Source organism: Oncorhynchus clarkii, chromosome 17 (genome assembly GCF_045791955.1).
Source record: "Oncorhynchus clarkii lewisi isolate Uvic-CL-2024 chromosome 17, UVic_Ocla_1.0, whole genome shotgun sequence".
Taxonomy (NCBI): Eukaryota; Metazoa; Chordata; class Actinopteri; order Salmoniformes; family Salmonidae; genus Oncorhynchus; species Oncorhynchus clarkii.
In genome coordinates this window covers 28,410,714-28,435,376 of record NC_092163.1, presented here as the reverse complement: position 1 = coordinate 28,435,376, position 24,663 = coordinate 28,410,714, and the positions used below count along the sequence as shown (strand labels likewise).

Here is a 24,663-nt window from a genome sequence, read left to right as displayed (position 1 = left end):
TTAATTAAGAAGGAAAGAAATTCCCCAAATGTACTTTTAACAAGGCACACCTGTTAATTGAAATGCATTCCAGGTGACTGCATCATGAAGCTGGGTGATAGAATGCCAAGAGTGTGCAAAGCTGCCATCAAGGCAAAGGGTGGCTACTTTGAAGAATCTCGAATATAAAATATATTTTGATTTGTTGAACACTTTTTGTTTACTACATGATTCCATATATGTTATTTCATAGTTTGGATGATTTCACTATTCTACAATGTAGAAAATAGTTTTTTTTTTTTTTTTAATTAGTAGGTGTCCACACTTTTGACTGGTACTGTATATGCTTGTGAACAACAGCCAGTGTTTATTAATATTATATATATTTTTACCTGCACCCTAATCTGACTGACTGTTACCATAAATCAAATGCTTTTTAACAACTGATCATGGTGTGGTGGGGGGACCAAATAGCGTATCTAGAACTGCTAAAAAGTTGTCATGATGTGCGGGCCTCTCTCACTCACGTGATTCATCCAATAGTCGACTAAGCTTCCTGCTGCAGCCCTCTGAACACACACACACACACACACACACACACACACACACACACACACACACACACCTCACCACAGCCTGATAGTCAGCAGCAGCAGGTCACAGAGAAATATATATAAGCCTATATATTTTTCTAAATGTAACTAGGCAAGTCAGTTAAGAACAAATTCTTATTTACAATGACGGCCTACCGGGGAACAGTGGGTTAACTGCCTTGTTCATGGTTGGAAGGACAGAATGACCTCGTCAGGTCAGGAATTCTATCCAGAAACCTTTCAGTTACTGGCCCAACATTCTAAGCACTAGGCTACCTGCCATGGCGGCAGCAATGCAACTTAGAAGTAGCCAAAAAACCTGCAACCCGCGACCAATACATTTTCATCCACGACATCGTTTTTCAAAGTAGACCAATTTCGGGAAAACCTTGAACATGGCAACCCTGTGCGTACTTGACGTATAGCAAATGTTTATAACTAACCCATGACAGACCACAGCCTGCCGTTAACCATGGGAACAAATGAGTCATAGGGCAGAACAAGCAGGGAGGGGTGCAGAGCCAAGAACGAGCTAGCTAGCGGGACCCTGCTTGCTCCTTGTAGCATGCATTTGCATATTTCTGTTAGGGAACGACTACGCAGTGAAGTGCGGCTGTGCTAAAACTCAAGTTGTCCGTTTGCTCCTAAACAACACCAAAGGATACAGTCTACAAAACTTAATTCACTCTGTTCGTAGCAGATTCTAGTTTTGGGAACAGAAAACTGTATGGACATCAAATATTTCATCAATGAGAACATTTGCAGAATGTCCTCTAAAATCCATCTCATTCCATCTACCGGTCTGGGATTCCTCTCACCATCATATTTACTATTATTATTATTTTTAATTGAACCTTTATTTAAAAAGGCAAGTCAGTTAAGAACAAATTATTATTTAGAATGATGGGACTCCCAACCACAGACAGTTGTGATACAGCCTGGATTTGAACCAGGGTGTCTGTAGTGACGCCTCTAGCACTGAGTGCTAGTGCCTTAGACCGCTGTGCCAACAGGAAGACCTTCTGGTAATGAGCGGAACATTTATACAGGGAAATATCTGTCTCATTGTTATATTTGTGGTATAGACTTTATTGGCATTTAAAGCGCACTACTGAGTTTTTATATCACTAGTAAATCCTATTGCGAGTTTCAAGTGTGATAAAACGGATACGACGAGTTCGGCACACGCCTACTGTATATTGCCGCATTCAAAACAACTGGGAACTCCGAAAAATACGAGGTCAATTCATGACTTCAGTGATTTTCAGGTCGGAAATTCAGACCTATAGAAAGAGGCCTGAATCCCGAATTCGAATACCAAGTTGTGTGATCGTTCAAATCCATTTTTCCCAGCCAGGAGCAATTTTTTTCCAGAGTTCCCAGTTTTTTTCGAATATTCGGATGTCGAACATTTCCGACTTCCCACTGGAACGCAGCATATCATTTGGAAAACGAAACTAACAGGAAACGGCCAGGGCCCATTTGAAGAGGGCCTCATGGAATCAGTGTTGCCAACTATTTTTATGTGAGAATCGTTATTGGCTCTTTGATTTGAAGCTAGATTACGTTTAGTTTCGACATCACACCACCAATTTGGCTTGCTGCGGCACGACCGCTGGACGAAAAAGGTATTCAAATGTATGCAATCACTACTGTAACTCGCTCTGGATAAAAGCGTCTGGTAAGTAGTACATTTTTGCCCGACGTTACGTTATCGCCCCTTCTGCCGCCTCACCTATGTGAAGCTGGCCACAATAAGGATTATTTTGCCACAATAACGGAATTTGCGTGTTGCCTTCAAAATAAAAGTTCCGAATTGAAAGTGTTTCCAACGGATACAAATAGCGGAATCATGTCATATTTGAAACAACTACTTCAAGGTCTCAGATCGAGTGACGTCACCGACTGAAACACTACTAGCATGCATCGCAAACTAACTAGCCATTTCACACTGGTTAGCCTCACAACCCTTTGACCTCCTGCAATAAGAGCAAGTCTCGGTCCAAGAGGCTTCTAAAACAGCTTCTACCCCCAAGCCATAAGATGTATGTACATATTACTTCAATTACATCGACTAACCGGTGCCCCCGCACATTGACTCTGTACCGGTACCCCCTGTATATGGTTTGATACTTTTATTTGACTTTTTTTTTTTACTTATCTATTTTTTACTTAACACTTATTTTTATTAAAACTGCATTGTTGGTTAAGGTCTTGTAAGCATTTCACTGTAACACCTGTTGTATTCGGCGCGTGTGACAAATAACATTTCATTTGATAGCCATCACACCAGAGCTAGTATCAGACCGCTGCGCTATAGGAGCATGGCAGTAAAGTGCTTTCTCCTTAACACTGGTGCAGATGAATGGGATGGTGTACCAAACCATATAAAATCCATCCCTACGCTAGAGAGTTTGAAGATACAGTAAACCTTAAGTAATGGTTTATGGGCAAAATGCTTAATACTGCACAGGCTTAAAGAAAGTATAATTATTTCAATGAATGTTACTTGGTAATGTATTTTATTTATTGTACGGTTTCCTCCCTATTGATGAGATGTATTTTGTTTTCATGTTATAATCTTGTTTAGGTTTTCTTTTCATGTATTTTCATGAGGACCATAATGGAAATACGTCTTAACTTTTTTGAGTCATCCTTGATGATAATAATGGCATTGTACTGTATCAACATGTCTGGTTGCATTGTGCCTAAAATTGTTTAAAAATACATATATAATAATAATAATAATAATATGAATGTCCAATACATACAATAGACTGACTGGAAAGGTGATTTCCCACAGTCAAAGTCCTGCTAAGATGCTAATATTTGTGTAAACTCTACACAGTTGTGTTGTGTGAGTGTCACTGAGTAGTCTGATACCCCATTACATGGTTTCAACATCCATAGGTTAGGCTTTACAGACAGTGCTTATAAGTATGGCCCCAATGCCATTCTAAAGTCTAATACATCGACAGTGTGATTTCAACTGCAAATTTTTTGTTGTGTCAAATTAACAAATTATTGTCTCTTGTTGGATTTATTTAACAACATTATGAACTTGTTAAGCATTATTTACTCCAAATATGGCACGATTCCACTATTTGAATCCGTTTGATTCACTTTCAATGGGGGACTTTTATTTTGAAGGCGACCTGCAAATTCCACTATTGTGGTTTATCCTTATTGTGGCTAGCTTCACATAGGTGAATTCACCAACACTGACCCGCAGAGAAGGACTAAACTGATCATTACTGTCAACCAGACAAGGACAATATTAAAACGTTTAATGTAGTCTGAATATTGGGACAGGAATCACAAAAACAATCACAAGTTCATAACAAGGTATGTTTATAATTTTATATCGCTTTGTTTTATCGAAAGCTCTAGAATAGAAAATGTATCAGACGACCACACTTCCGGCTCTAGTAAATAACAAGTAAATATATTGAATAAAAATATAAACGCAACATTCAACAATGTCAGGTTTTACTGAGTTACAGTTCATATAAGGAAATCAGTCAATTGAAATAAATGCATGAGGCCCTGATCTATGGATTTCACATGACTGGGGAGGGGCGCACCCATGGGTGAGCCTGGTAGGGATAGGCCCACCCACATGGGAGTCAGGCTAACCCAATCAGAATGAGTTTTTCCCCACAAAAGTACTTTATTACAGACAGAAATATTCCTCGGTTTCCATCAGCTGTCCGGTAGTCTGGTCTCAGACGATCCCGCAGGTGAAGAAGCCAGATGTGGAGGTCCTGGACTGGAGAGGTTACATGTGGTCTGTGGTTGTGAAGCCGGTTGGACATACTGCCAAATTCTCTAAAACGACGTTGGAGACGGTGTATGGTAGAGAAATTAACATTCAATTCTTTGACGATAGCACCAGTGGAAATTCTGGCAGTCAGCATGCCTATTGCACGGGTCCTCAACTTGAGACATCTGTGGCATTGTGTTATGTGACAAAACTGCACATTTTAGAATGGCCTTTTATTGTCCGCCACAAGTTGCACCTGTGTAATGATCATGCTACTAAATCATCTTATTGATATGCCACACCTGTCAGGTGGATGGTTTATCTTGGCAAAGGAGAAATGCTCACTATCAAGGATGTAAACAAATTTGTGCACAACATTTTAGGGAAATAAGCTTTTTGTAGGTATGGAACATTTCTGGCATCATTTTTTTCCGCTCATGAAACATGGGGACCAACACTTTACATGTTGCATTTATATTTTTCTTCAGTACACAAAATTGTATGTAATATCACAGTCACTTGGTTTACACACTTGGCAAAAAATGGTTTTAATTTCAAAATTAGCAAAGGATTCACTATTTGCATCATTGCATAACTGTCATAAAAAGACAGTCCATGCTGCCATTTTGAGGGTGAAATAATTTGGTTTCGAAGGTATACAGATTTAGTTTGATAACATACTGTTACATTGTATCGTGTATTCACTGACTGTAGTGAATGTGATGTAATTTCTGTCGAAATTAAACCTATGCCATTTCAATGTAATCTCTTGCTGTATCCTTTAGATGGAACACGTCATCCACCACAATATAAAATAATCATGCATAAATATCAAGTTTGCCTCTGTTTTGGAATCTATTTTTAGAAATTGTAAATTCCATTTGTTATAAACATTCAAATTGTGTTGGGTTTCATTACTTGTCTTAGAGGACCAATAGTCAGTCATCCTGAATGGATCCCCCAAACAGAAGGGGGCAACGGAGAGGTAGAGGAGGAGCCAACCATGTCGATCACAGAAGAGGTAAGGAGATTTATTTTTATTTTGGACAGGCAAAACACGATTGGCATTTCCTTCTTTAGATTGATATAGATTTTCCTGTTGTTTGCCTCAGGTGCTGAGGCTGGTCAGAAAGAAGAGGAAGGGATAGCCAACCAAGGGAGAGGGGGAAGAGGTAGGGGGGCCAGGGAAGAGATGGGAGGGGTTAATGGGGGGAACCCGAGGGAGGATAGGAGAGAGCGAGATGACAGAGCAGGGAAGGGAAGAGGAAAAGCAGGGGAGGATGCCAGGTGTAAGGGTGGTAGAGCGGGAGGAGGAGGAAGGGAGATAGTGGGAGGCAGAGAAAATAGAGGGGGAGGGAGAGGCAGAGGAGGAGAGAGAGGGGGTGGTAGAGGAAGGGGTGGTAGAGGAAGAGGGGGAGGGAGAGGAAGATCTATAGGCGGTGGCACCCCTCAGGTTCATCCAATTGAGTACAAAACCTTGGAGAAGCTATCAGGGAAAGACCCTTCAGAGGTAGCCATCACTCTGGCCTCGAGCGATGGACTGGAAGCTCTCCTCGACGAGAGAGAGATGCGACAGGACCTTGTTCAGCTTCTCTGCCAAGTATTATGCAAGGCCTTCTTGTCCAAAACCGACCGCCAAACCGTACAGTGCTTGACTGGCTTAATCAAGGATTCCGGATTCCTCCGAACCATCCTGCCCCATTATGTGATGGGAATGGGATCCGAGTTTGACCACACTCGCCGGGAACAATACCCCCAGCACTTGGACAACATCATGACCCTTCTTTCCAAGGTGCTCAGCATCTTCCCAGCTAGCTCTATAAAGGGCGTGTCCATGATAGTGGCCCTCTTCAGACCAGTCATCAACAGCCTGCGAGCCGTGGGGGTGGACGTCCTGGAGCAGACGGAGGAGAACCTGGATAGGATCCAGGTCCTGGTCGAGCACCTCCAGGAGAGAGCCAGGGAGGGCACCCTGAGGTCTGATAACTACTCCTTCATAACCGCCCAGGAAGACGCCCCACCTGGGGAGGCCGACTTCAGGACCCTGCCCATCTACCCCACCCCCAAAGAGTTCCACCAGGACCAGAGATCCTACCTCAGGCCCAACCTCATCTCCCAACGCTACGCCAGCGGACTGCTCTACCTGGACACGCACTTCCGGCTCATGCGAGAGGACTTTGTGAGGCCTCTTCGAGAGGGCATCCAGCAGCTGATTCAGAGCCAGCAAGACCTGGGCAATAAAGACATCCCTTTGAGAAAGTGCCGCTTTGATGATATCAGAGTGTACTTTGACACTCGACTGGTGGTACCATTGTGCACCCCGTCTGGTTTGGCCTATAAGGTCCAGTTTGACCCCCATCCTCTTAAGGTCAGTGAGTTTGATTAAGAGTAATTGAATAGAAAAATGATAACTTACCAACATTGTGTAGTTATATAACTTAAAATAGTGAGATTATACAATACTCTTTGAAATTACATTAATACATACAATGTTTTTCCATATACGAAGAGTGTATTCAAATATATGCTCATGTTCTTCTCTGTCCCGCACAGTTTGTCCGCTGGCAAAACTCCAAGCGGCTGATATACGGCTCCCTGCTCTGCATGTCCTGTGACAACTTTGACACCTTCCTGTTTGCTACTGTGTCTGACCGGGACCCCAAGGAGCTAGAGAAGGGCTTTGTCCAGCTCAGTTTCTTAAGGGAGAGCAGGCGAGCCCTGGCCGGAGTGGAGGCCCACCAATCCTTCCTCATGGTGGAGACCACAGCCTACTTTGAGGCCTACCGCTACGTCCTCGAAGGGCTGCAGGAGCTGGAGGTAGAGGATCTGCCCTTTCAGAGGTCGGTGTACTGTCTGTCTGGCGTTCTTAATTTCAACAATTAGCTTGTGAATGCACCAGCGTTGTTGATGCTATGAGATAAAGAGTCGGCTAATCAGCTTTGGGACAAGCTTAAGACAAAATATTGGGTTTTCATCATGCTTTTCTGACAATGAGAATTACTGATTGTATTGATACAGTTACATGCTTCTGATCTTAAAGTGCTTTAACATGGTTTGTGAGTGACCTCATTCTTCCACCAGCTACTAGATGAATTTGACAGAAATTATGTTCACCACATGTCAATTCTTGTGATGAAGAATGACATTTATGATTTAGGACGACATGTAAATTACAGGTATATAGTGGAATGCAGCTCAGACGTCGAACCTCCTGCCTACCTGCCCAGGGCAGATACGTATGACCTGTCTGCTATTGCGGCGCCTGAGTTTAAGAGCAGTATCAAGAGCTTTCACACCCTGGATCCTGAAGCCTGGCCCCCCATGGAGCAGTTGGGGTTGGACGAGTCTCAGATGAGAGCCCTTCAGATCGCACTCACCAAGGAGCTGGCTATCATCCAGGGACCCCCAGGCACAGGTGGGATACATTTTTAATAAGTCATACATATTGAATAGATCATGTTTATGTAAATGTACAGTACCGGTCAAAAGTTTGGACACACCTACTCATTCAAGGGCTTTTCTTTATTTTTTAACAACTATTTTCGACATTGTAGAATAATAGTGAAGACATCAAAACTATGAAATAACACATATCATGTAGTAACCAAAAAAAGTGTTTAATCAAAATATGTTTTACCCCTTTTTCGTGGTATCCAATTGTTGTAGTAGCTACTATCTTGTCTCATCGCTACAACTCCCGTACGGGCTCGGGAGAGACGAAGGTTGAATGTCATGCGTCCTCCGATACACAACCCAACCAGCCGCACTGCTTCTTAACACCAATGTGTCGGAGGCTACACCGTGCACCTGGCAACCTTGGTTAGCGCGCACTGCGCCTGGCGCGCCACAGGAGTCGCTGGTGCGTGATGAGACAAGGACATCCCTACCGACCAAGCCCTCCCTAACCCGGACGACGCTAGGCCAATTGTGCGTCGCCCCACGGACCTCCCGGTCGCGGCCAGTTACGACAGAGCCTGGGCTCGAACCCAGGGACTCTGATGGCACAGCTGGCGCTGCAGTACAGCACCCTTAACCACTGCGCCACCCAGGAGGCCTTATGTTTTATATTTTAGATTCTTCAAAGTAGCCACCCTTTTCCTGGACAGTGTTGCACACTCTTGGCATTCTCTCAACCAGTTTCATATGGAATGCTTTTCCAGCAGTCTTCAAGGAGTTCCCACATATGCTGAGCACTTGTTGGCTGCTTTTCCTTCACTCTGCGGTCTAACTCATCCCAAACCATCTCAATTAGGTTGAGGTTAGGTGATTGTGTAGACCAGGTCATCTGATGCAGCACTCCATCACCCTCCTTCTTGGTCAAATAGCCCTTACACAGCCTGGAGGTGTGTTGAGTCATAGTCCCATTGAAAAACAAGTCCGACCAAGCGCAAACCAGATGGGATGGCGTATTGCTGCAGAATGCTGTGGTAGCCATGTTGGTTAAGTGTGCCTTGCATTCTAAATATATCACAGACTGTGTCACCAGAAAAGCACCCCCACACCATTATACCCCTTCCTGCAAGCACCACAGTGGAAACCACACATGTAGAGATCAACTGTCCACCTACTCTGTGTCTTACAAAGACATGGCGGTTGGAACCAGAAATATCAAATTTGACTCATCAGACTAAAGCACAGATTTCCACCGGTCTAATGTCCATTGCTCATGTATCTTGGCCCAAGCAAGTTTATTTTTATTGTTGTCCTTTAGTAGTGGTTTCTTTGCAGCAATTCGACCATGAATGCCTGACTCACGCAGTCTCCTCTGAACAGTTGATGTTGAGATGTGTCTGTTATTTGAACTCTGAAGCATTTATTTGGGCTGCAGATTCTGAGGCTGGTAACTAATAAACTTCTCGTCTGCAGCAGAGGTAACTCTGGGTCTGCCTTTCCTGTGGCGGGTCCTCATGAGAGCCAGTTTCATCATAGCACTTGATGGTTTTTACGACTGCACTTGAAGAAACTTTCAAAGTTCTATGAAATGTTCCGCATTGACTGACCTTCGTGGCTTAAAGTAATGATGGACTCTCGCTTCTCTTTGCTTATTTGAGTTGTTTTTGTTATAATATGGACTTGGTCTTTTGCTACTATTATTATTCTACAATGTAGAAAAGAGTCAAAATAAATAAAAACCCTTGAATGAGCACGTGTGGCCAAACTTTTGACTGGTACTGTATACACATAAAAATGTTCCAGGCCAAAAGCGGAGAAATTGTGCCACGTTGCTTCTTGTAACGTCGTCTTTAGTGCAACAGCTCTGCAGGAGTGTAACACTTTTAGACATTTGTTTTCTTTCCTTACTCATAATCCCAGGGAAGACCTACACAGGACTAAAGATCGCCCAGGCTCTGCTTACCAATCAGGAGATGGGGAGAGGTTTCACCTCCCCCATGCTGGTGGTTTGTTACACCAACCACGCTCTGGACCAGTTCCTAGAAGGTAGGTCTCTATTTTTCTCAACATTGCACTATGGATGCAATGCACACATCTCACTCTACTTTTGCCTCTCAAATGAAGTTATTTTTCACCTCAAGCCATACTTGAAGAATCTCAGATGCTGCATACCATAATTTTGTGTTTGACCAAAGATAATTCTGAAGGGCACTTTTGTTGTTGTATGTATGAGCACCTTTTTTAATTTGTTAAACAATGTGTACCATAGGCATCCACAAGTTTCTACCAGACGGTATTGTGAGAGTGGGTGGGCAAAGCAACAGTGAGGTCCTGAAGCGTTTCACCTTGAGAGAGCTGAAGAGCTCCCATTACTTCCGCCGCAACCTACCGCAACATCTTCGGAGTGCCAACAGTGAGGTGAGGCCCAACTTGAAACCTGAAAGTTACACTGACCAATATGTGAACATTTTAGAAATAGTCTTGAAATGTAAATTGTAAATGTAGCTATTGAAGTGAATGTAGCTCAGATATCATTTTTGTCAGGAATGTAACAGTCAGGTTGGCTATCTTTCGGGAAAAGTCAATCAGCGAAATAATACCAGATAGTGATGTTCAGAATATTGTTTCCCCTCAGATCTATGATGCATTGCGGACAGAAGAGACTAAGATCCAGACTCAGTCTGTGCAGCTGGAGTGCAGTCTTCGGGGCGTCCTAAGGGAGCAGTACCTCCAAAAGTTCATCTCAGAGAAACACTGGGATAGCCTGACGCTACAGCCAGTGAGTCTTTGATAGCACTGTAAAATATAAAGCTTAGCTTTTGTCCGACCTTTATAATTACAACTATCAGGCTGATGCGATCAGGACACGCAGGTTGAAATATCAGAACGAACTTTGAACCAGCTACAGTGGGGCAAAAAAGTATTTAGTCAGCCACCAATTGTGCAAGTTCTCCCACTTAACAAGATGAGGGAGGCCTGTAATTTTCATCATATGTACACTTCAACTATGACGGACAAAATGAGAAGAAAAATTCCAGAAAATCACATTGTAGGATTTTTTATGAATTTATTTGCAAATTATGGTGGAAAATAAGTAGTTGATCACCTACAAACAAGCAAGATTTCTGGCTCTCACAGACCTGTAACTTCTTCTTTAAGAGGCCCCTCTGTCCTCCACTCGTTACCTGTATTAATGGCACCTGTTTGAACTTGTTATCAGTATAAAAGACACCTGTCCACAACCTCAAACAGTCACACTCCAAACTCCACTATGGCCAAGACCAAAGAGCTGTCAAAGGACACCAGAAACAAAATTGTAGACCTGCACCAGGCTTGGAAGACTGAATCTGCAATAGGTAAGCAGCTTGGTTTGAAGAAATCAACTGTGGGAGCAATTATTAGGAAATGGAAGACATACAAGACCACTGATAATCTCCCTCGATCTGGGGCTCCACGCAAGATCTCACCCCGTGGGGTCAAAATGATCACAAGAACGGTGAGCAAAAATCCCAGAACCACACGGGGGGACCTAGTGAATGACCTGCAGAGAGCTGGGAACAAAGTAACAAAGCCTACCATCAGTAACACACTACGCCGCCAGAGACTCAAATCCTGCAGTGCCAGACGTGTCCCCCTGCTTAAGCCAGTACATGTCCAGGCCCGTCTGAAGTTTGCTAGAGAGCATTTGGATGATCCAGAAGAAGATCCGGAGAATGTCATATGGTCAGATGAAACCAAAATATAACTTTTTGGTAAAAACTCAACTCGTCGTGTTTGGAGGACAAAGAATGCTTTGGGGCTGTTTTTCTGCAAAGGGACCAGGACGACTGATCCGTGTAAAGGAAAGAATGAATGGGGTCATGTATCGTGAGATTTTGAGTGAAAACCTCCTTCCATCAGCAAGGGCATTGAAGATGAATCGTGGCTGGGTCTTTCAGCATGACAATAATCCCAAACACACCGCCCGGGCAACGAAGGAGTGGCTTCGTAAGAAGCATTTCAAGGTCCTGGAGTGGCCTAGCCAGTCTCCAGATCTCAACCCCATAGAAAATCTTTGGAGGGAGTTGAAAGTCCGTGTTGCCCAGCAACAGCCCCAAAACATCACTGCTCTAGAGGAGATCTGCATGGAGGAATGGGCCAAAATACCAGCAACAGTGTGTGAAAACCTTGTGAAGACTTACAGAAAACGTTTGACCTCTGTCATTGCCAACAAAGGGTATATAACAAAGTATTGAGATAAACTTTTGTTATTGACCAAATACTTATTTTCCACCATAATTTGCAAATAAATTCATTTTAAATCCTACAATGTGATTTTCTGGATTTTCTTTTCTCATTTTGTCTGTCATAGTTGAAGTGTACCTATGATGAAAATTACAGGCCTCTCTCATCTTTTTAAGTGGGATAACTTACATAATTGGTGGATGACTAAATACTTTTTTGCCCCACTGTATATTAATTTGGGGACAGGTCGAAAAGCATTAAACATTTATTGCACTTTAGCTAGCTAGCTTGCTGTTGCTAGCTAATTTGTCCTGGGATATAAACATTGGGTTGTTATTTTACCTGGAATGCACAAGGTCCTCTACTCCAACAATTAATCCTCAGATAAAAGGGTAAAATTAGTTTGTTTCTAGTAATCCCTCTTTCAGGCTTCTTCTTTGGACTTCATATGGCGGTTGGCAACCAACGTTAAGGTGCATTACTACCACCAACTGGACTGGAGTGTGGGCCTCAGTTCATCTTTCATTCACCCACGCGGGTATATGCTCCTAAAAACCAATGAGGAGATGGGAGAAGCGGGACTTGCAGCGCATCAAGTGTCACAAATAGAACCAACTTCTATTTTAGCACCTGGCTACAAAGACATGTGCGAACAGTATGGGTGCAACGATTGAAAAACATGTATGTGTACTTTTATTTTGCAATGCTCTCGCATGCGACACCGGCGGTGTCTTCAGCATGTAAATGACTACTGACCCGTAGCACTCACGTCTGTAGCCATGAAGTGCTTTGAAAAGCTGGTTATGGCTCACATTAACAACATCATCCCAGAAACCCTAGACCCACTCCAATTTGCATACCGCCCCAACAGATCCACAGATGACACAATCTCTATTGCACTCAACACTTCCCTTTCTCACCTGGACAAAAAGAACACCTAAGGGAGAATGCTGTTCATTGACTACAGCTCAGCGTTCAACACCATAGTGCCCTCAAAGCTCATCATTAACCTTTTGCGTGTAGGGGGCAGTATTTTAATTTTTGGCTAAAAAACGCACCCATTTGAAACAGCCTATTTCTCAGCCCCAAAAACTAGAATATGCATATAATTGTCAGAATAGGATAGAAAACACTCTAAAGTTTCCAAAACTGTAAAAATATTGTCTGTGAGTATAACAGAACTGATATTGCAGGCAAAAACCTGAGGAAAATCCAATCAGGAAGTGCATCTTATTTTGAAACCTCTCTGTTCCTATTTAGTAAATATTTGTTCTTAACTATTATTTTTCTTAACTGCATTGTTGTTTAAGGGCTTGTAAGTAAGCATTTCACGGTAAGGTCTACACTTGTTGTATTCTGAGCATGTGACAAATACAATTTGATTTGATGTTATCGTCGGATAGGACAACTAATATGAGTACGCTAAACCCAACTGCCTCTAAAAGGCATGAGATTCAAAAAGTAGGTCTGGCATTCCCAGAAAAGCTTTATGAAACGATGTTGAACTGTGATAATCTGTCATTGGCCATAGAGGAGACAATACTTATTATTAATATGTAATCCTCAGGCATTGGATGGCTTTGAGAGCTATGGTGGGAAGAAGCCGTCTCTTGTTATGGAGTGGCTGGGATTAGGTTTCACTGTCTTCCAGCAGAGGACGCCACATCCTCAAAATTGCAATGCAGGTGAGAAGCCACTGCAGTACCACAGAGCGTAGACAAGACAACATGATCACACAGATAATAAACGGAACAGGTGCAGAGAAATGCTTCTCTTTGTGGGATTGTATTTGTCAACCTTGCTTGTGAATATGTTATTCATGTAGCTATTAACACAAGCATTTCGCTGCTCCTGCGATAACATCTACAAATCTGTGTAGGCGACCAATAAACTTTGATTGATTTTATTAGATTTTATTTAGTCTCTTTGAACTCTTTTTGTTTAATTTAAAACTCCCTTTGATCCTAACTGAAACTATATGGGGGGGGGGGAAGAGTTCAGTGCTCATTTTCATGTTGAGAGAACTACTAGGAAGTTAGAAACTCTGGTCCTCACTCCTCACCCATTTTCACCTCTCTATTTTATGATAGATGTGGAAATGGACGAAGCTGAAGAGGAAGAGGACGACCTGATCGAGATAGCGGAGGAGGCAGACCTGATCCAGGCGGAACGCTTTGTAGAAGCCTCAAACACGCATCATGGTCGGGATGAAGATCTTAGAAAGACGGAGGAGATAGTCAGAGACATGGCGGAACTGATGCTGGCCATGAACCTGGAGAACATCGAGATACAGGCAGAGCAGAGTGAAGAAGGCTGGGAGGTGAGAACCAATAATTAACCTTGAGCCAACAATATAACCAAAAGACGTTGCATCATAAATCGTGTGAATCATAAACCAATTGAGTTGCTTATGGATTTCAAATTGACAACCTCCTGCTTTAAAGTATTGAGCTTAGGAGTATTGTAGAAAGACAGGTGCTGAGTTACAGTGTTGTCAACGTTATTTGAAAAGCCTGCGTGTCTCTCTGTATGTGTGCAGATGCAGCGGGTACAGAAGAGGAAGATGAAACATCATATTAGGAGGGAGCTGGGCAGGAGCTCAGCCGTGAGTGAGGATGAGGAGGACACCATTCTGGATGTGTGGACTCTCAGTCTGCCAGACAGATGGAGACTGTACCGGTAATAACCCCCCCCCCCCCCCCCCCCCCCCTCCTCATCCCCTAGGCAACGACATTCTGCTAGAGCGTTTATTCCCATTGAGCATAATTATGTCAACTAATTACAGAGAAAATGTATGCACTGATCCCCTCACCTCAAAGGCAAGATTTTGCTCTATAAAACGTTCTGTCACTGTGGCAATGTAACTGTGCTTAGCTTGTGAATGCAAAGTCATCATGGCCACACAGACCACACAGGTGTGCACTTGGCTTGATCTGACTGGGGAAAAGACTAGTGCAAGGCTCAGTTGTGTGCCGGCCAAAAAGCTATCTTGGATTAAACCCAAAAATGTAATGTTTGGGTCAATCACACAAGTAATAAAGGACTCTGCTCAATGCATTATTACGAATCTCAGACATTCTGATTTTGATTGTGCTGTATGATTATGTCTGGTAAACACACCTTGTTCTATGGGTTTTATATCATTCTTATGACATACTTATTTCTACTATATAAGTGGTCTTGCAGTGAAATGCTACTCAATGACGTAATCTACTGCTGCTCTGTGTCTGCAGGTTATGGGTGAGGCGTTACCGGACAGAGCTGCGTACGCGAGCCCAGCAGGCGGAGCAGGACTATCAGGACGCAGCTGAGCGTCTGGCTGAGATTCGTCTCCGCGAGGACTTATGTGTCCTGAAGGATGCCAAGGTCATCGGCATGACGACTACGGGGGCTGCTAGATGTCGCAAAGCTTTGCAGGAAGTGAGTCCTCGCCTGGTGATCGTGGAAGAGGCGGCGGAGGTACTGGAGGCCCACACTATCACCACTCTGAGCCAGGCTTGCCAGCATCTCATCCTCATTGGAGACCACCAACAGGTACAGGACACTCATTGGTCAGGCATGGTCAACTCCCTCTTAAAGATTTCACTGTTATTCCAGTAAATCCAGGAATTCAACTGGACATCGTGCTTGAACATTTTTCAAGTTCCTAATGTAAACTGGGCTTTTTTAAAATTGAAAGTCCATGGTCATTTTCATTTCTTAATTGGCTAGGATTTAAATGCAATCAACATCCAACTCTGCTTGGAGCTAAACTACGAGTTCATCCAGCACACCCAGCTATAAGGTCTTAAATAACTTAACTTAACTCCTTTTAGCTCTGAGTGAATACAGTGTTGTCAGTAAGTATTCACACTCCTTGACTCCATATTTTGTTGTGTTACAGCCTGAATATAAAATGGATTAAATATACATCTTGTGTCACTGGCCTACACAATATACCCCATCATGTCAAAGTGGAATTACGTATTCAACCCCTTTGTTATGGCAAGCCTAAATAAGTTCAGGAGTAATAATTTGCTTAACAAGTCACATAAGTTGCATGGACTCATAGTGTGTAACATGATTTTTGAATGAGTACCTCATCTCTGTAACCCACACATACAATGATCTGTAAGATCCCTCAGTCGAGCAGTGAATTTCAAACACAGATTCAACCACGAAGATCAGGGAGGTTTTCCAATGCCTCGTAAAGAAAAGTACCTATTGGTAGATGGGTAGTGCTGAACAATTTTCTTTTTTTAAACAACTAATTGATCAACATTAGTTCAATTATTTGAATTCCATTTAGTTCATATTTTTTTCTGTGAACTCAATGTGCACCTTGCACAGAGATAAATCCGATCCAGTAGGAAGTTGTAGTTTCCAACAGGCCAATATTTGACATAGTATTCACATAAAACGTGGAAATTAACTACAGTGACCATAGTTCATTGTGCATCTACCATCCATCTTATCCATTCTGCGTTTATTTTACGTCTGCTACGGAATAGACAAAAATGCGCAATCGTGACGGTATATAGAGAGCAGCTGTTGCTATGCGAGGTACACTAAATGGCCAAAAGTATGTGGACACCTGCTTGTCGAACATCTCATTCCAAAGTCATGGACATTAATATGGAGTTGGTCCCCTCTTTGCTGCTACTGTATAACAGCCTCCATTCTTCTGGGAAGGCTTTCCGGCGAGCTTTACACCACTCCAGCTGATGCTTTGCATTGTGCATGGTGATCTTAGGCTTGTGTGTGGCTGCTTGGCAATGGAAACTAATTTTATGAAGCTTCTGATGAAATGTTCTTGTCCCGGTCCTGTTCTGTGAGCTTGTGTGGCCTACCATTTCTCGGCTGAGCCGTTATTACTCCTAGACGTTTCCACTTTCCACTTCACAATAACAGCACGTACAGTTGACGGGGCAGTTAGCAGGGCAGAGATTTGACCAACTGACTTGTTGGAAAGGTGGCGTCCTATGACAATGCCATGTTGAAAGTCACTGAGGTCTTCAGTAAGGTCATTCTCCTGCCAATGTTTGTCTATGGAGATTGCATGGCGGTGTGCTTGATTTTATACACCTGTTAGCAATGGGTGTGGATGATATAGCTGAATCCACTAATTTGAAGGGGTGTCCACATACTTTTGGAGAAGTAGCGTATCTCTACCTGAAAATACATAAAAGTATGCCTTATTTACTTTGAAGAACTCCAGAATAGTGATTTTGTCAGACAGCATAGGCAGCAGCTCAATAGAGATATGATGATGACTTGGAATAAAATAATAAAGTCATCAAATAAAATATAAGCAACTGAAATATTTTAGTAAAGTAATGTGAATAAATTATGGTTAATAAGTGATACGCAGTAATAGGCAGTCACTACCATCAACAAATGGCCAAATCGACACTGGAGTTGCTTACCACAAAGACCGTGAATGTTCCTGAGTGGCCAAATTACAGTTGACTTAAATCTGCTTGAAAATCTATGGCAAATTATTATTTTTTTGTCTAGCAATGATCAACAACTAATTGGACAGAGCTTGAAGAATTTTTAAAATAATAATTGGGCAAATGTTGCATTATCCAGGTGTGGAAAGCTTTAAGCTATAGATTTACCCAGAAAGACAGCTGTAATTGCTGTCAAAGGTGCTTCTACAAAGTATTGACTCAGGGGTGGGAGACCCATGAGGCGGGGTCATGTTTTGGAGGACGCATGGCTCTCGACCTACGTCTCTCCCGAGTCCATACTGGAGTTACTGCGATGGGACAAGACTGTAACTACCAATTAGATATCACGAAATTGGTGAGAAAAAAGGGTAAAACGTACCCCTAAAAATATACAATTTTTTTTCTCAGAGTTTATTAGCATATACACTGAGTGTACAAAACATGACATAGACTGACCTGGTGAATCCAGGTTGAAGCTATGATCCCTTGTCACTTGTTAAATCCACAATCAGTGTAAATGAAGGGTAGGAGACAGGTAAAGAAGGATTTTTAATCTTTGAGACAATTGAGACATGGTTTGTGCATGTGTGCCATTCAGAATGTGAATGGGCAAGACGAAAGATTTAAGTGCCTTTGAACGGGGTATGGTAGTAGGTGCTAGGCGGACCAGTTTGTGTCAAGAACTGCAACGCTGCTGTTTTTTTATGATCAACAGTTTCCCGTGTGTATCAAAAATGGTCCACCACCCAAAGGACATCCAGCCAAATTGACACAACTGTGGGAAGCATTGGAGCCAACACGGGCCTGCATCCTTGTGGAATGCTTTCGAAACCTTTTAGAGTCCATGCCCCGATGAATTGAGGCTTCTTCTGAGGGAAAAAGGGGGTGGGGGGGCGCGCAACTCAATAATAGGAAGGTGTTCCTAAAGCTTGGTATACTCAGTGTATATTTTCATACTCTTTACTTTATTACATTTATTTGACAGGGACAATGCACATTAAAATCAACATTTCTGCAAATGTTTCAGGTTTACTGAGCAGCATATTAAAAACAGTGATCTCCTCAACTCTATTGTCTGTTTATATTGTCTAAAACTGTTGAAATGAGGTGGTCCATGTCATCCTCTCTTGAGGTTCAGGGGTACTTATGTAGCTTGCAACCTCCATTGTCCCCCTAGCTCCGGCCCAGTGCAACAGTGTTTGACCTGGCCAAAAACTTCAATCTTGAAGTGTCCATGTTTGAGAGGCTGATCAAGATGGACTTTCCGTATGTCAGACTTAACTACCAGGTATGTGTGGGAATCTGTAGAGAAGTTTATATAGACAAACCAGATAAACCAATTGCCCTTGTTCTTCATTCACCATTGACCAATCCTCTCACTCTGGGTCTATCCTACACAGCATCGCATGAGGCCAGACATTGCCCGTCTCATAGTCCCTCACATCTACTCTGAGCTGGAGAACCACCCCTCAGTGATGGACTTTGAGAATGTTAAGGTAAATAAATGCATACATAAATGAATGCACAGATTTTTGACCTGGTAGTTTCCCTCCTAGCAGGAGTACATTTGAAGATGCTTATCAATGAATTTCCCCATGTGGTCAATTCAATGTACCATTAATAAAGCATGATAAACCGTCCATATGTGTAGGCTTTAGAAGTTAGTTGCCGTCCAATATACATTATATTCAACCCCCCGTTGTCTTGCAGGGGCTTCACTCAAACATGTTCTTTGTGGAGCATAATTATCATGAAGAGGAGATCAAGGATGGAAAAAGTCACCAGAACCGCCACGAGGCCCTCTTCGTGGTAGCGCTGTGTCGCTACCTCTTGTTACAGGACTACCAGCCGTTCCAGATCACCATCCTCACCACTTACACAGGCCAACTCCACTGTCTGCGCAACCTCATGCCAGTCAAAGAGTTCAATGGGGTCAAAGTTCATGTTGTTGACAAATATCAAGGGGAGGAGAATGATATTGTCCTGCTGTCCCTGGTTCGAAGTAACAAACAGGGGAAGGTGGGTTTCTTGAACATCCCCAACCGTGTCTGTGTAGCCCTGTCAAGGGCTAAGAAGGGCTTCTACTGCATTGGAAACATGGACATGTTGGGAAAGGTCAAGCTCTGGAGCAACATCCTGCACATGCTGCGAGAGAAGGACCAAGTGGGCCCTGCAATGACTTTGTGCTGCCAGAACCACCCTGAGCGACACATTAAAGTGTCCTGCGGAGACGACTTCAAACAAGCTCCCGAGGGAGGCTGCAACCTGCCCTGCGAGTTCCGCTTGAACTGTGGTCACGTGTGCTCCAGTGCCTGCCACCCGTACGACCAAGAGCACAAAAAGTACACATGCAACAAAAAGTGCCAGAAGGTCCTTTGTGAGCTGGGGCATCGATGCCAACGTCAGTGCTACCAGGAGTGCCCTACTGACTGCCTTAAGCAGGTAGAAAAGATTGTACCACAGTGCCAGCACAAGCAGATGGTGCCCTGTCACCAGGCTCCGGAGAAGTTTGTGTGCCAGGAGCCCTGTCAGCAGAAGCTCATGTGTGGGCATCCATGTGCCTTGGTGTGTGGGGAGTCCTGCACCACCACCTGCATGGTGATGGTCACATTGGAGCTCAAATGTGGACACAAGCAAGAAGATCCCTGTCATTATAAGAGCTCTACCATACAGCCAGAATGCAGGACACATTGCACACAGATGCTGAAGTGTGGCCACCCATGTGCCTTGGTGTGTGGGGAGTCCTGCACCACCACCTGCATGGTGATGGTCACATTGGAGCTCAAATGTGGACACAAGCAAGAAGATCCCTGTCATTATAAGAGCTCTACCATACAGCCAGAATGCAGGACACATTGCACACAGATGTTGAAGTGTGGCCACCCCTGTCCTGGTTCCTGCCAGAGGTGCCACCAGGGCCGCTTCCACATGGGCTGTTTCCACCAATGTGATCGCCTCCTAGTCTGCTCCCATAAGTGTCGGGAGCCCTGTACACGTGGATGCCCACCCTGTCAAATGCGCTGTGAGAATCGCTGCATCCATAGTGTCTGTATGAAGCCATGCGGCCAGCCCTGTGCCCCCTGCATAGAGCCTTGTGCCTGGAAGTGCCCTCATCAGCGCTGCAGCAAGCTTTGCCATGAGCCTTGTGACCGTCCACCATGCACCCAACCCTGTACCAAAACCTTGCACTGTGGGCACCCATGCATCGGCCTGTGTGGAGACCCTTGCCCCAACAAGTGTCGTGTTTGCCACCACGAGGAGGTAACAGAGATCTTCTTTGGTACGGAGGACGATGTTGAGGCCTGTTTCATTCAGCTAGAGGACTGCGGACACTTGTTTGAGTCCACGTCCATGGACACATACATGGGAATGGATGAGAACCAGCAGGCTACCGGAATAAAGTTGAAGGAGTGCCCCAAGTGTCGCACACCCATCCGCAGGAATCTCCGGTACGGGGCTCATGTCAACCGGAGTCTGGTGGAAATTGAAAAAGTGAAGGAGAAGATTAATGGAACACAGTCAGATATTGAGGCACAGAAGGTGGTCCTTAAGCAGCAATGGATTGACAAGGAGGACTTGCTAAGGTACCTACCTATGGAGTATATACAGATCAGAGATACACTGAGAGCCTCCGACCTCACAGCAAATAAACTATGGATCACTGAGAACAAGATGGCCTTACTTGAGAGACTGAACAAGCTGCTGAAGATTCGTAGGGGACACATGTCAAGCGTAGAAACCTTTTACTTTGACGAGAAGGTTCCAGAGTTCCTGAGGTGGCTGATGGATCATCACCAAAAGTTCTCAGAGCAGCAGGCATCTGATCTGCAGAGCGAGCTACAGAGGCTCTCCTTTTTGGCGGAGCTTAACGCCCGCTGCAAGATGGCTAATGGAACAGGCCGTAGGGTCCACGTTCAGGCTGAGGTCAGAGCAATGAGGAAGGTTCTGGAGAGAATGCAGCCATTCACTCAGCAAGACAAGGACTTGGTAAAGCAAGCACTTAAAGAACTGGATAAGAAGCTACCACGCACTGGCCTGGGGATCACTGATGAAGAAAGGATGATGATTGTTAAAGCTATCAACCTGAGTGTTGGACACTGGTACAAGTGTCCCAACAATCACATCTACGCCATCGGAGAATGTGGACGGGCCATGGAGCAAAGCAATTGCCCAGAATGCAACGCTACGATTGGTGGAGCAAGACATGCTCTGGTGAGTGGCAACAGAGTGGCTTCAGAGATGGATGGGGCGCAAGAGTCCGAAGTCAATAATGTACTGAACTTTGATCTGATGCACCTTGATGATTAAAACCAGATTGTTTTCAGTTTAATTGTGACTTGTCATAACTGATGTGACAGTTATCACAATTGGTACTCCAGAAAGCATAGCTGTATTAATTGATATATTTAATTCTGAAATTTCAGTAAATTATTAATTGAATGTGATGAAATGAATCTGCTTCGCGAAGTATAATACATATTCATTTTTATTTCGCAGAGGTGAGGTTTAATAATGTCACCCCAGAGTACAATACTGCAATTATATGTGACTTTTTGCTACTGTATCTGTGTGATCATGAAAGTTGAAAATGAACGATTGATCAAAAAAAAATAATTATACACGGTACAATAAAGAATTACGCAAACGATTAGACTGGATTTTTATGTGTGATGATGGGCTTACATTTTTAGACAACTGAGTGTTTTTTTCTAGTCACACCAATGGATGGCAGCAGTGTATTGTTAATTTAACAAAGAGTTGACTTGATACTTGCCATTTTGGCCTTTTACACAAATGTAATACAATTATCTGAGATGATCCAGTATGTTTGCAAAATGATTTTCTAACACACACATTCACACATTAATCATTCAGCTGACTCAGTTAATATAATGTGATAAAGGGGCTGAAAAACAACTCTGGCATGAAAAGAAAACACTGTAAAAGTAAGTCATATTCACACACTTGTGCACAAACCAAGTGTTCAGGATACAAAGTGCTGGATACTGTATGTACTTTGGGGGAACCCATATTATCCTTTCTACTGTCTGCAACATGATATGAGAAATTGCTGTTATTTGAATAGCACTGGGAAAAGAGATGAGATGTGGGCAGGGTGAGCATCCACAACATCCTTGCATGGAGTAGATTAGGGTTAGTGTCTCTCCCATTTTGATCTGGTTAATTATGGAGATAAACTGAAACTCCACTTTGTGTCTTGGACATTGGCCATTTATTTAAATTAGGATAGGCTTACTTTATGTATTAGTTGAATACATTTACTGAACATTTTGTTAACTGAGTTATAGCGTATTTGACCCTAACCTGTAAGTGATGGTCAGGTGACTAGGTGGCAGGGCAGAGGGGTTTGACTTGGTGTGGACCCGTCCAGAGACAACCCTTAGTCCCTAGGCACTGGCAGATCAGATCAGTGTAAGTAATATATAATGAACAATGGTCCAATGTTTCATGAGCTGAAATAATAGATCCCAGAAATGTTCCATATACACAAAAAGCTGTGGGCACAAATTTGTTTACATTCCTGTTAATGAGCATTTCTCCTTTGCCAAGATAATCCATCCACCTGACAGGTGTAGAATATCAAAAAGCTGTCAGAAACCATCTCAGGGAATCCCATCTGCGTTCTCGCCGTCCTCACCAGTGGTCGTGACCTGACTGCAGTTTGGCGTCGTAACTGACTTCAGTGGGCAAATGATCACCTTCAATGGCCAATTTCGCAAGAATCTGTACACAATTCCTGGAAGCTGAAGATGTCCCAGTTCTTCCACGGGCTGCATACTCACCAGACATGTCACCCTTTGAGCATGTTTGGGATGCTCTGGATCGATGTGTACAACAGCATGGGACAACATTTTAGCCTGATCAACTATGTGAAGGAGATGAGGCAAATGTTGGTCACACCAGATACTGACTGGTTTTCTGATCCATGCTCCTACCTTTTTTGCATATCTCTATTCATGTCAAATCCATAGATTAGGACGTCATTTATTCATTTAAATTGACTGATTTCCTTATATGAACTGTAATTATATGTAACTATTTATATTTTAGATCTGCGTAGTAGTAGCTTTACCTTGCTCTCTGATAGGTTGGGAAGATTTTGTACCATATTTCTTATACCTATCCAATCTTCTCAGATCCATAGGTTTAGGTGCTAAGTGTTGATTCTGGAAAGGGCCAGGGTTCTTTGTATGTAGCCTTATTTTTTTTCATCAGCTGCAGATGTGGTGAGCAGTTCCCTTTCCAGCCTGATGGCCGAGTACCAGGACCGTGAGTCAGATATGAGACACATACACACACAACTACACCTGAAAGTCTGAAGTTGTAAAGATGACCGAAACACCCTTTATGCATCATTTAGAAAGGTACTCAAGGCTGCGTGGCAGGATCAGCAGATTTCTCGCACTCTCAGTCAAAACATGACACACGGCTAGCTGGCCAATAATAAAACATTACCGGAATTTCAAACATAACATTCTTGGCAGAGAAGCAGTAAGACCTAAACTGACATTTGTTTTCTCCAATTCATAGGATTCAGGGCTGACATCCATTTTGGGTGTTTTGCAGCAGCTTGCATCACTTGCGTCATGTGATGAATGTAGCCCTGTCACAAACCCAGATCTAATGCAAACATTTCTAAAAAACAGTTTTTGCTATGTCATTATGGGGTATTGTGTGTAGATTGATGAGGACAAATAATAATTCAATTCATTTTAGAATAAGGCTGTAATGTAACAAAAAGTGTAAAGTCAAGGGGTCTGAATACTTTCCGAATGCACTGTAGAACAGATTTACTGATTCTTCGACTTACTTTCAATGATAATAACAGATCTATAACTCACATTTCTATTTGAATTTGGTCAGGTCAGGGCCTACCCGGTGGCACAGTGGTCTAAGGCACTGCATCGTTGTGCTAGCTGTGCCACTAGAGATCCTGGTTCGAGTCCAGGCTCTGTCGCAGTCAGCCGCGACTGGGAGACCAATGGGACAGTACAGCGCACAGCGTTGTCCGGTTTAGGGGGAGGGTTTGGCTGGCAGGGATGTTCTTGTTCCTTCGCGCACTAGCAACTACTGTGGCGGGCCGGGCGCAGTGCACGCTGACAGGCTGTACGGTGCTTCCTCCAACACATTGGTGCAGTTGGCTTCCAGGTTAAGTGGGCATTGTGTCAAGAAGCAGTGCGGCTTGGCTGGGTTGTGTTTCAGAGGACGTACGGGCTCTCGACCTTCACCTCTCCCGAGTCCGTACTGGAGTTGCAGC

The 24,663-nt window shown here is 43.4% G+C and overlaps 1 protein-coding gene across 2 annotated transcripts; it reads left to right on the top strand.

The window, feature by feature from the left end:
- Positions 1-2,017: 2,017 nt before the first annotated feature.
- On the top strand, positions 2,018-22,032 carry LOC139370668 (NFX1-type zinc finger-containing protein 1-like). 2 transcript variants are annotated; one of them, XM_071110284.1, is made up of 16 exons: positions 2,018-2,253; positions 4,279-4,410; positions 5,265-5,356; positions 5,448-6,703; positions 6,889-7,175; positions 7,512-7,750; positions 9,649-9,774; positions 9,998-10,146; positions 10,364-10,507; positions 13,520-13,637; positions 14,043-14,272; positions 14,492-14,631; positions 15,186-15,486; positions 18,562-18,672; positions 18,785-18,880; positions 19,095-22,032. In XM_071110284.1, the coding sequence occupies exons 3-16, from the start codon at positions 5,287-5,289 to the stop codon at positions 21,690-21,692; spliced, it is 5,865 nt and encodes a 1,954-aa protein (XP_070966385.1). In that variant the 5' UTR covers positions 2,018-2,253; positions 4,279-4,410; positions 5,265-5,286; the 3' UTR covers positions 21,693-22,032. The 2 variants fall into 2 exon arrangements, with proteins under 2 accessions (XP_070966385.1, XP_070966384.1); XM_071110283.1 differs by lacking the exon at positions 2,018-2,253 and adding an exon at positions 3,781-3,917.
- Positions 22,033-24,663: the final 2,631 nt, after the last annotated feature.

What these genes read in the sequence shown, in the direction of transcription:
- LOC139370668 (XM_071110284.1), top strand. Translation starts at nt 5,287, where the DNA reads ATGGATCCCCCAAACAGAAGGGGGCAACGGAGAGGTAGAGGAGGAGCC. An exon ending in TCCTCAAAATTGCAATGCAG is followed by an intron (nt 13,638 to 14,042) that starts GTGAGAAGCCAC and finishes ATTTTATGATAG; the next exon opens with ATGTGGAAATGGACGAAGCT. An exon ending in GACAGATGGAGACTGTACCG is followed by an intron (nt 14,632 to 15,185) that starts GTAATAACCCCC and finishes CTGTGTCTGCAG; the next exon opens with GTTATGGGTGAGGCGTTACC.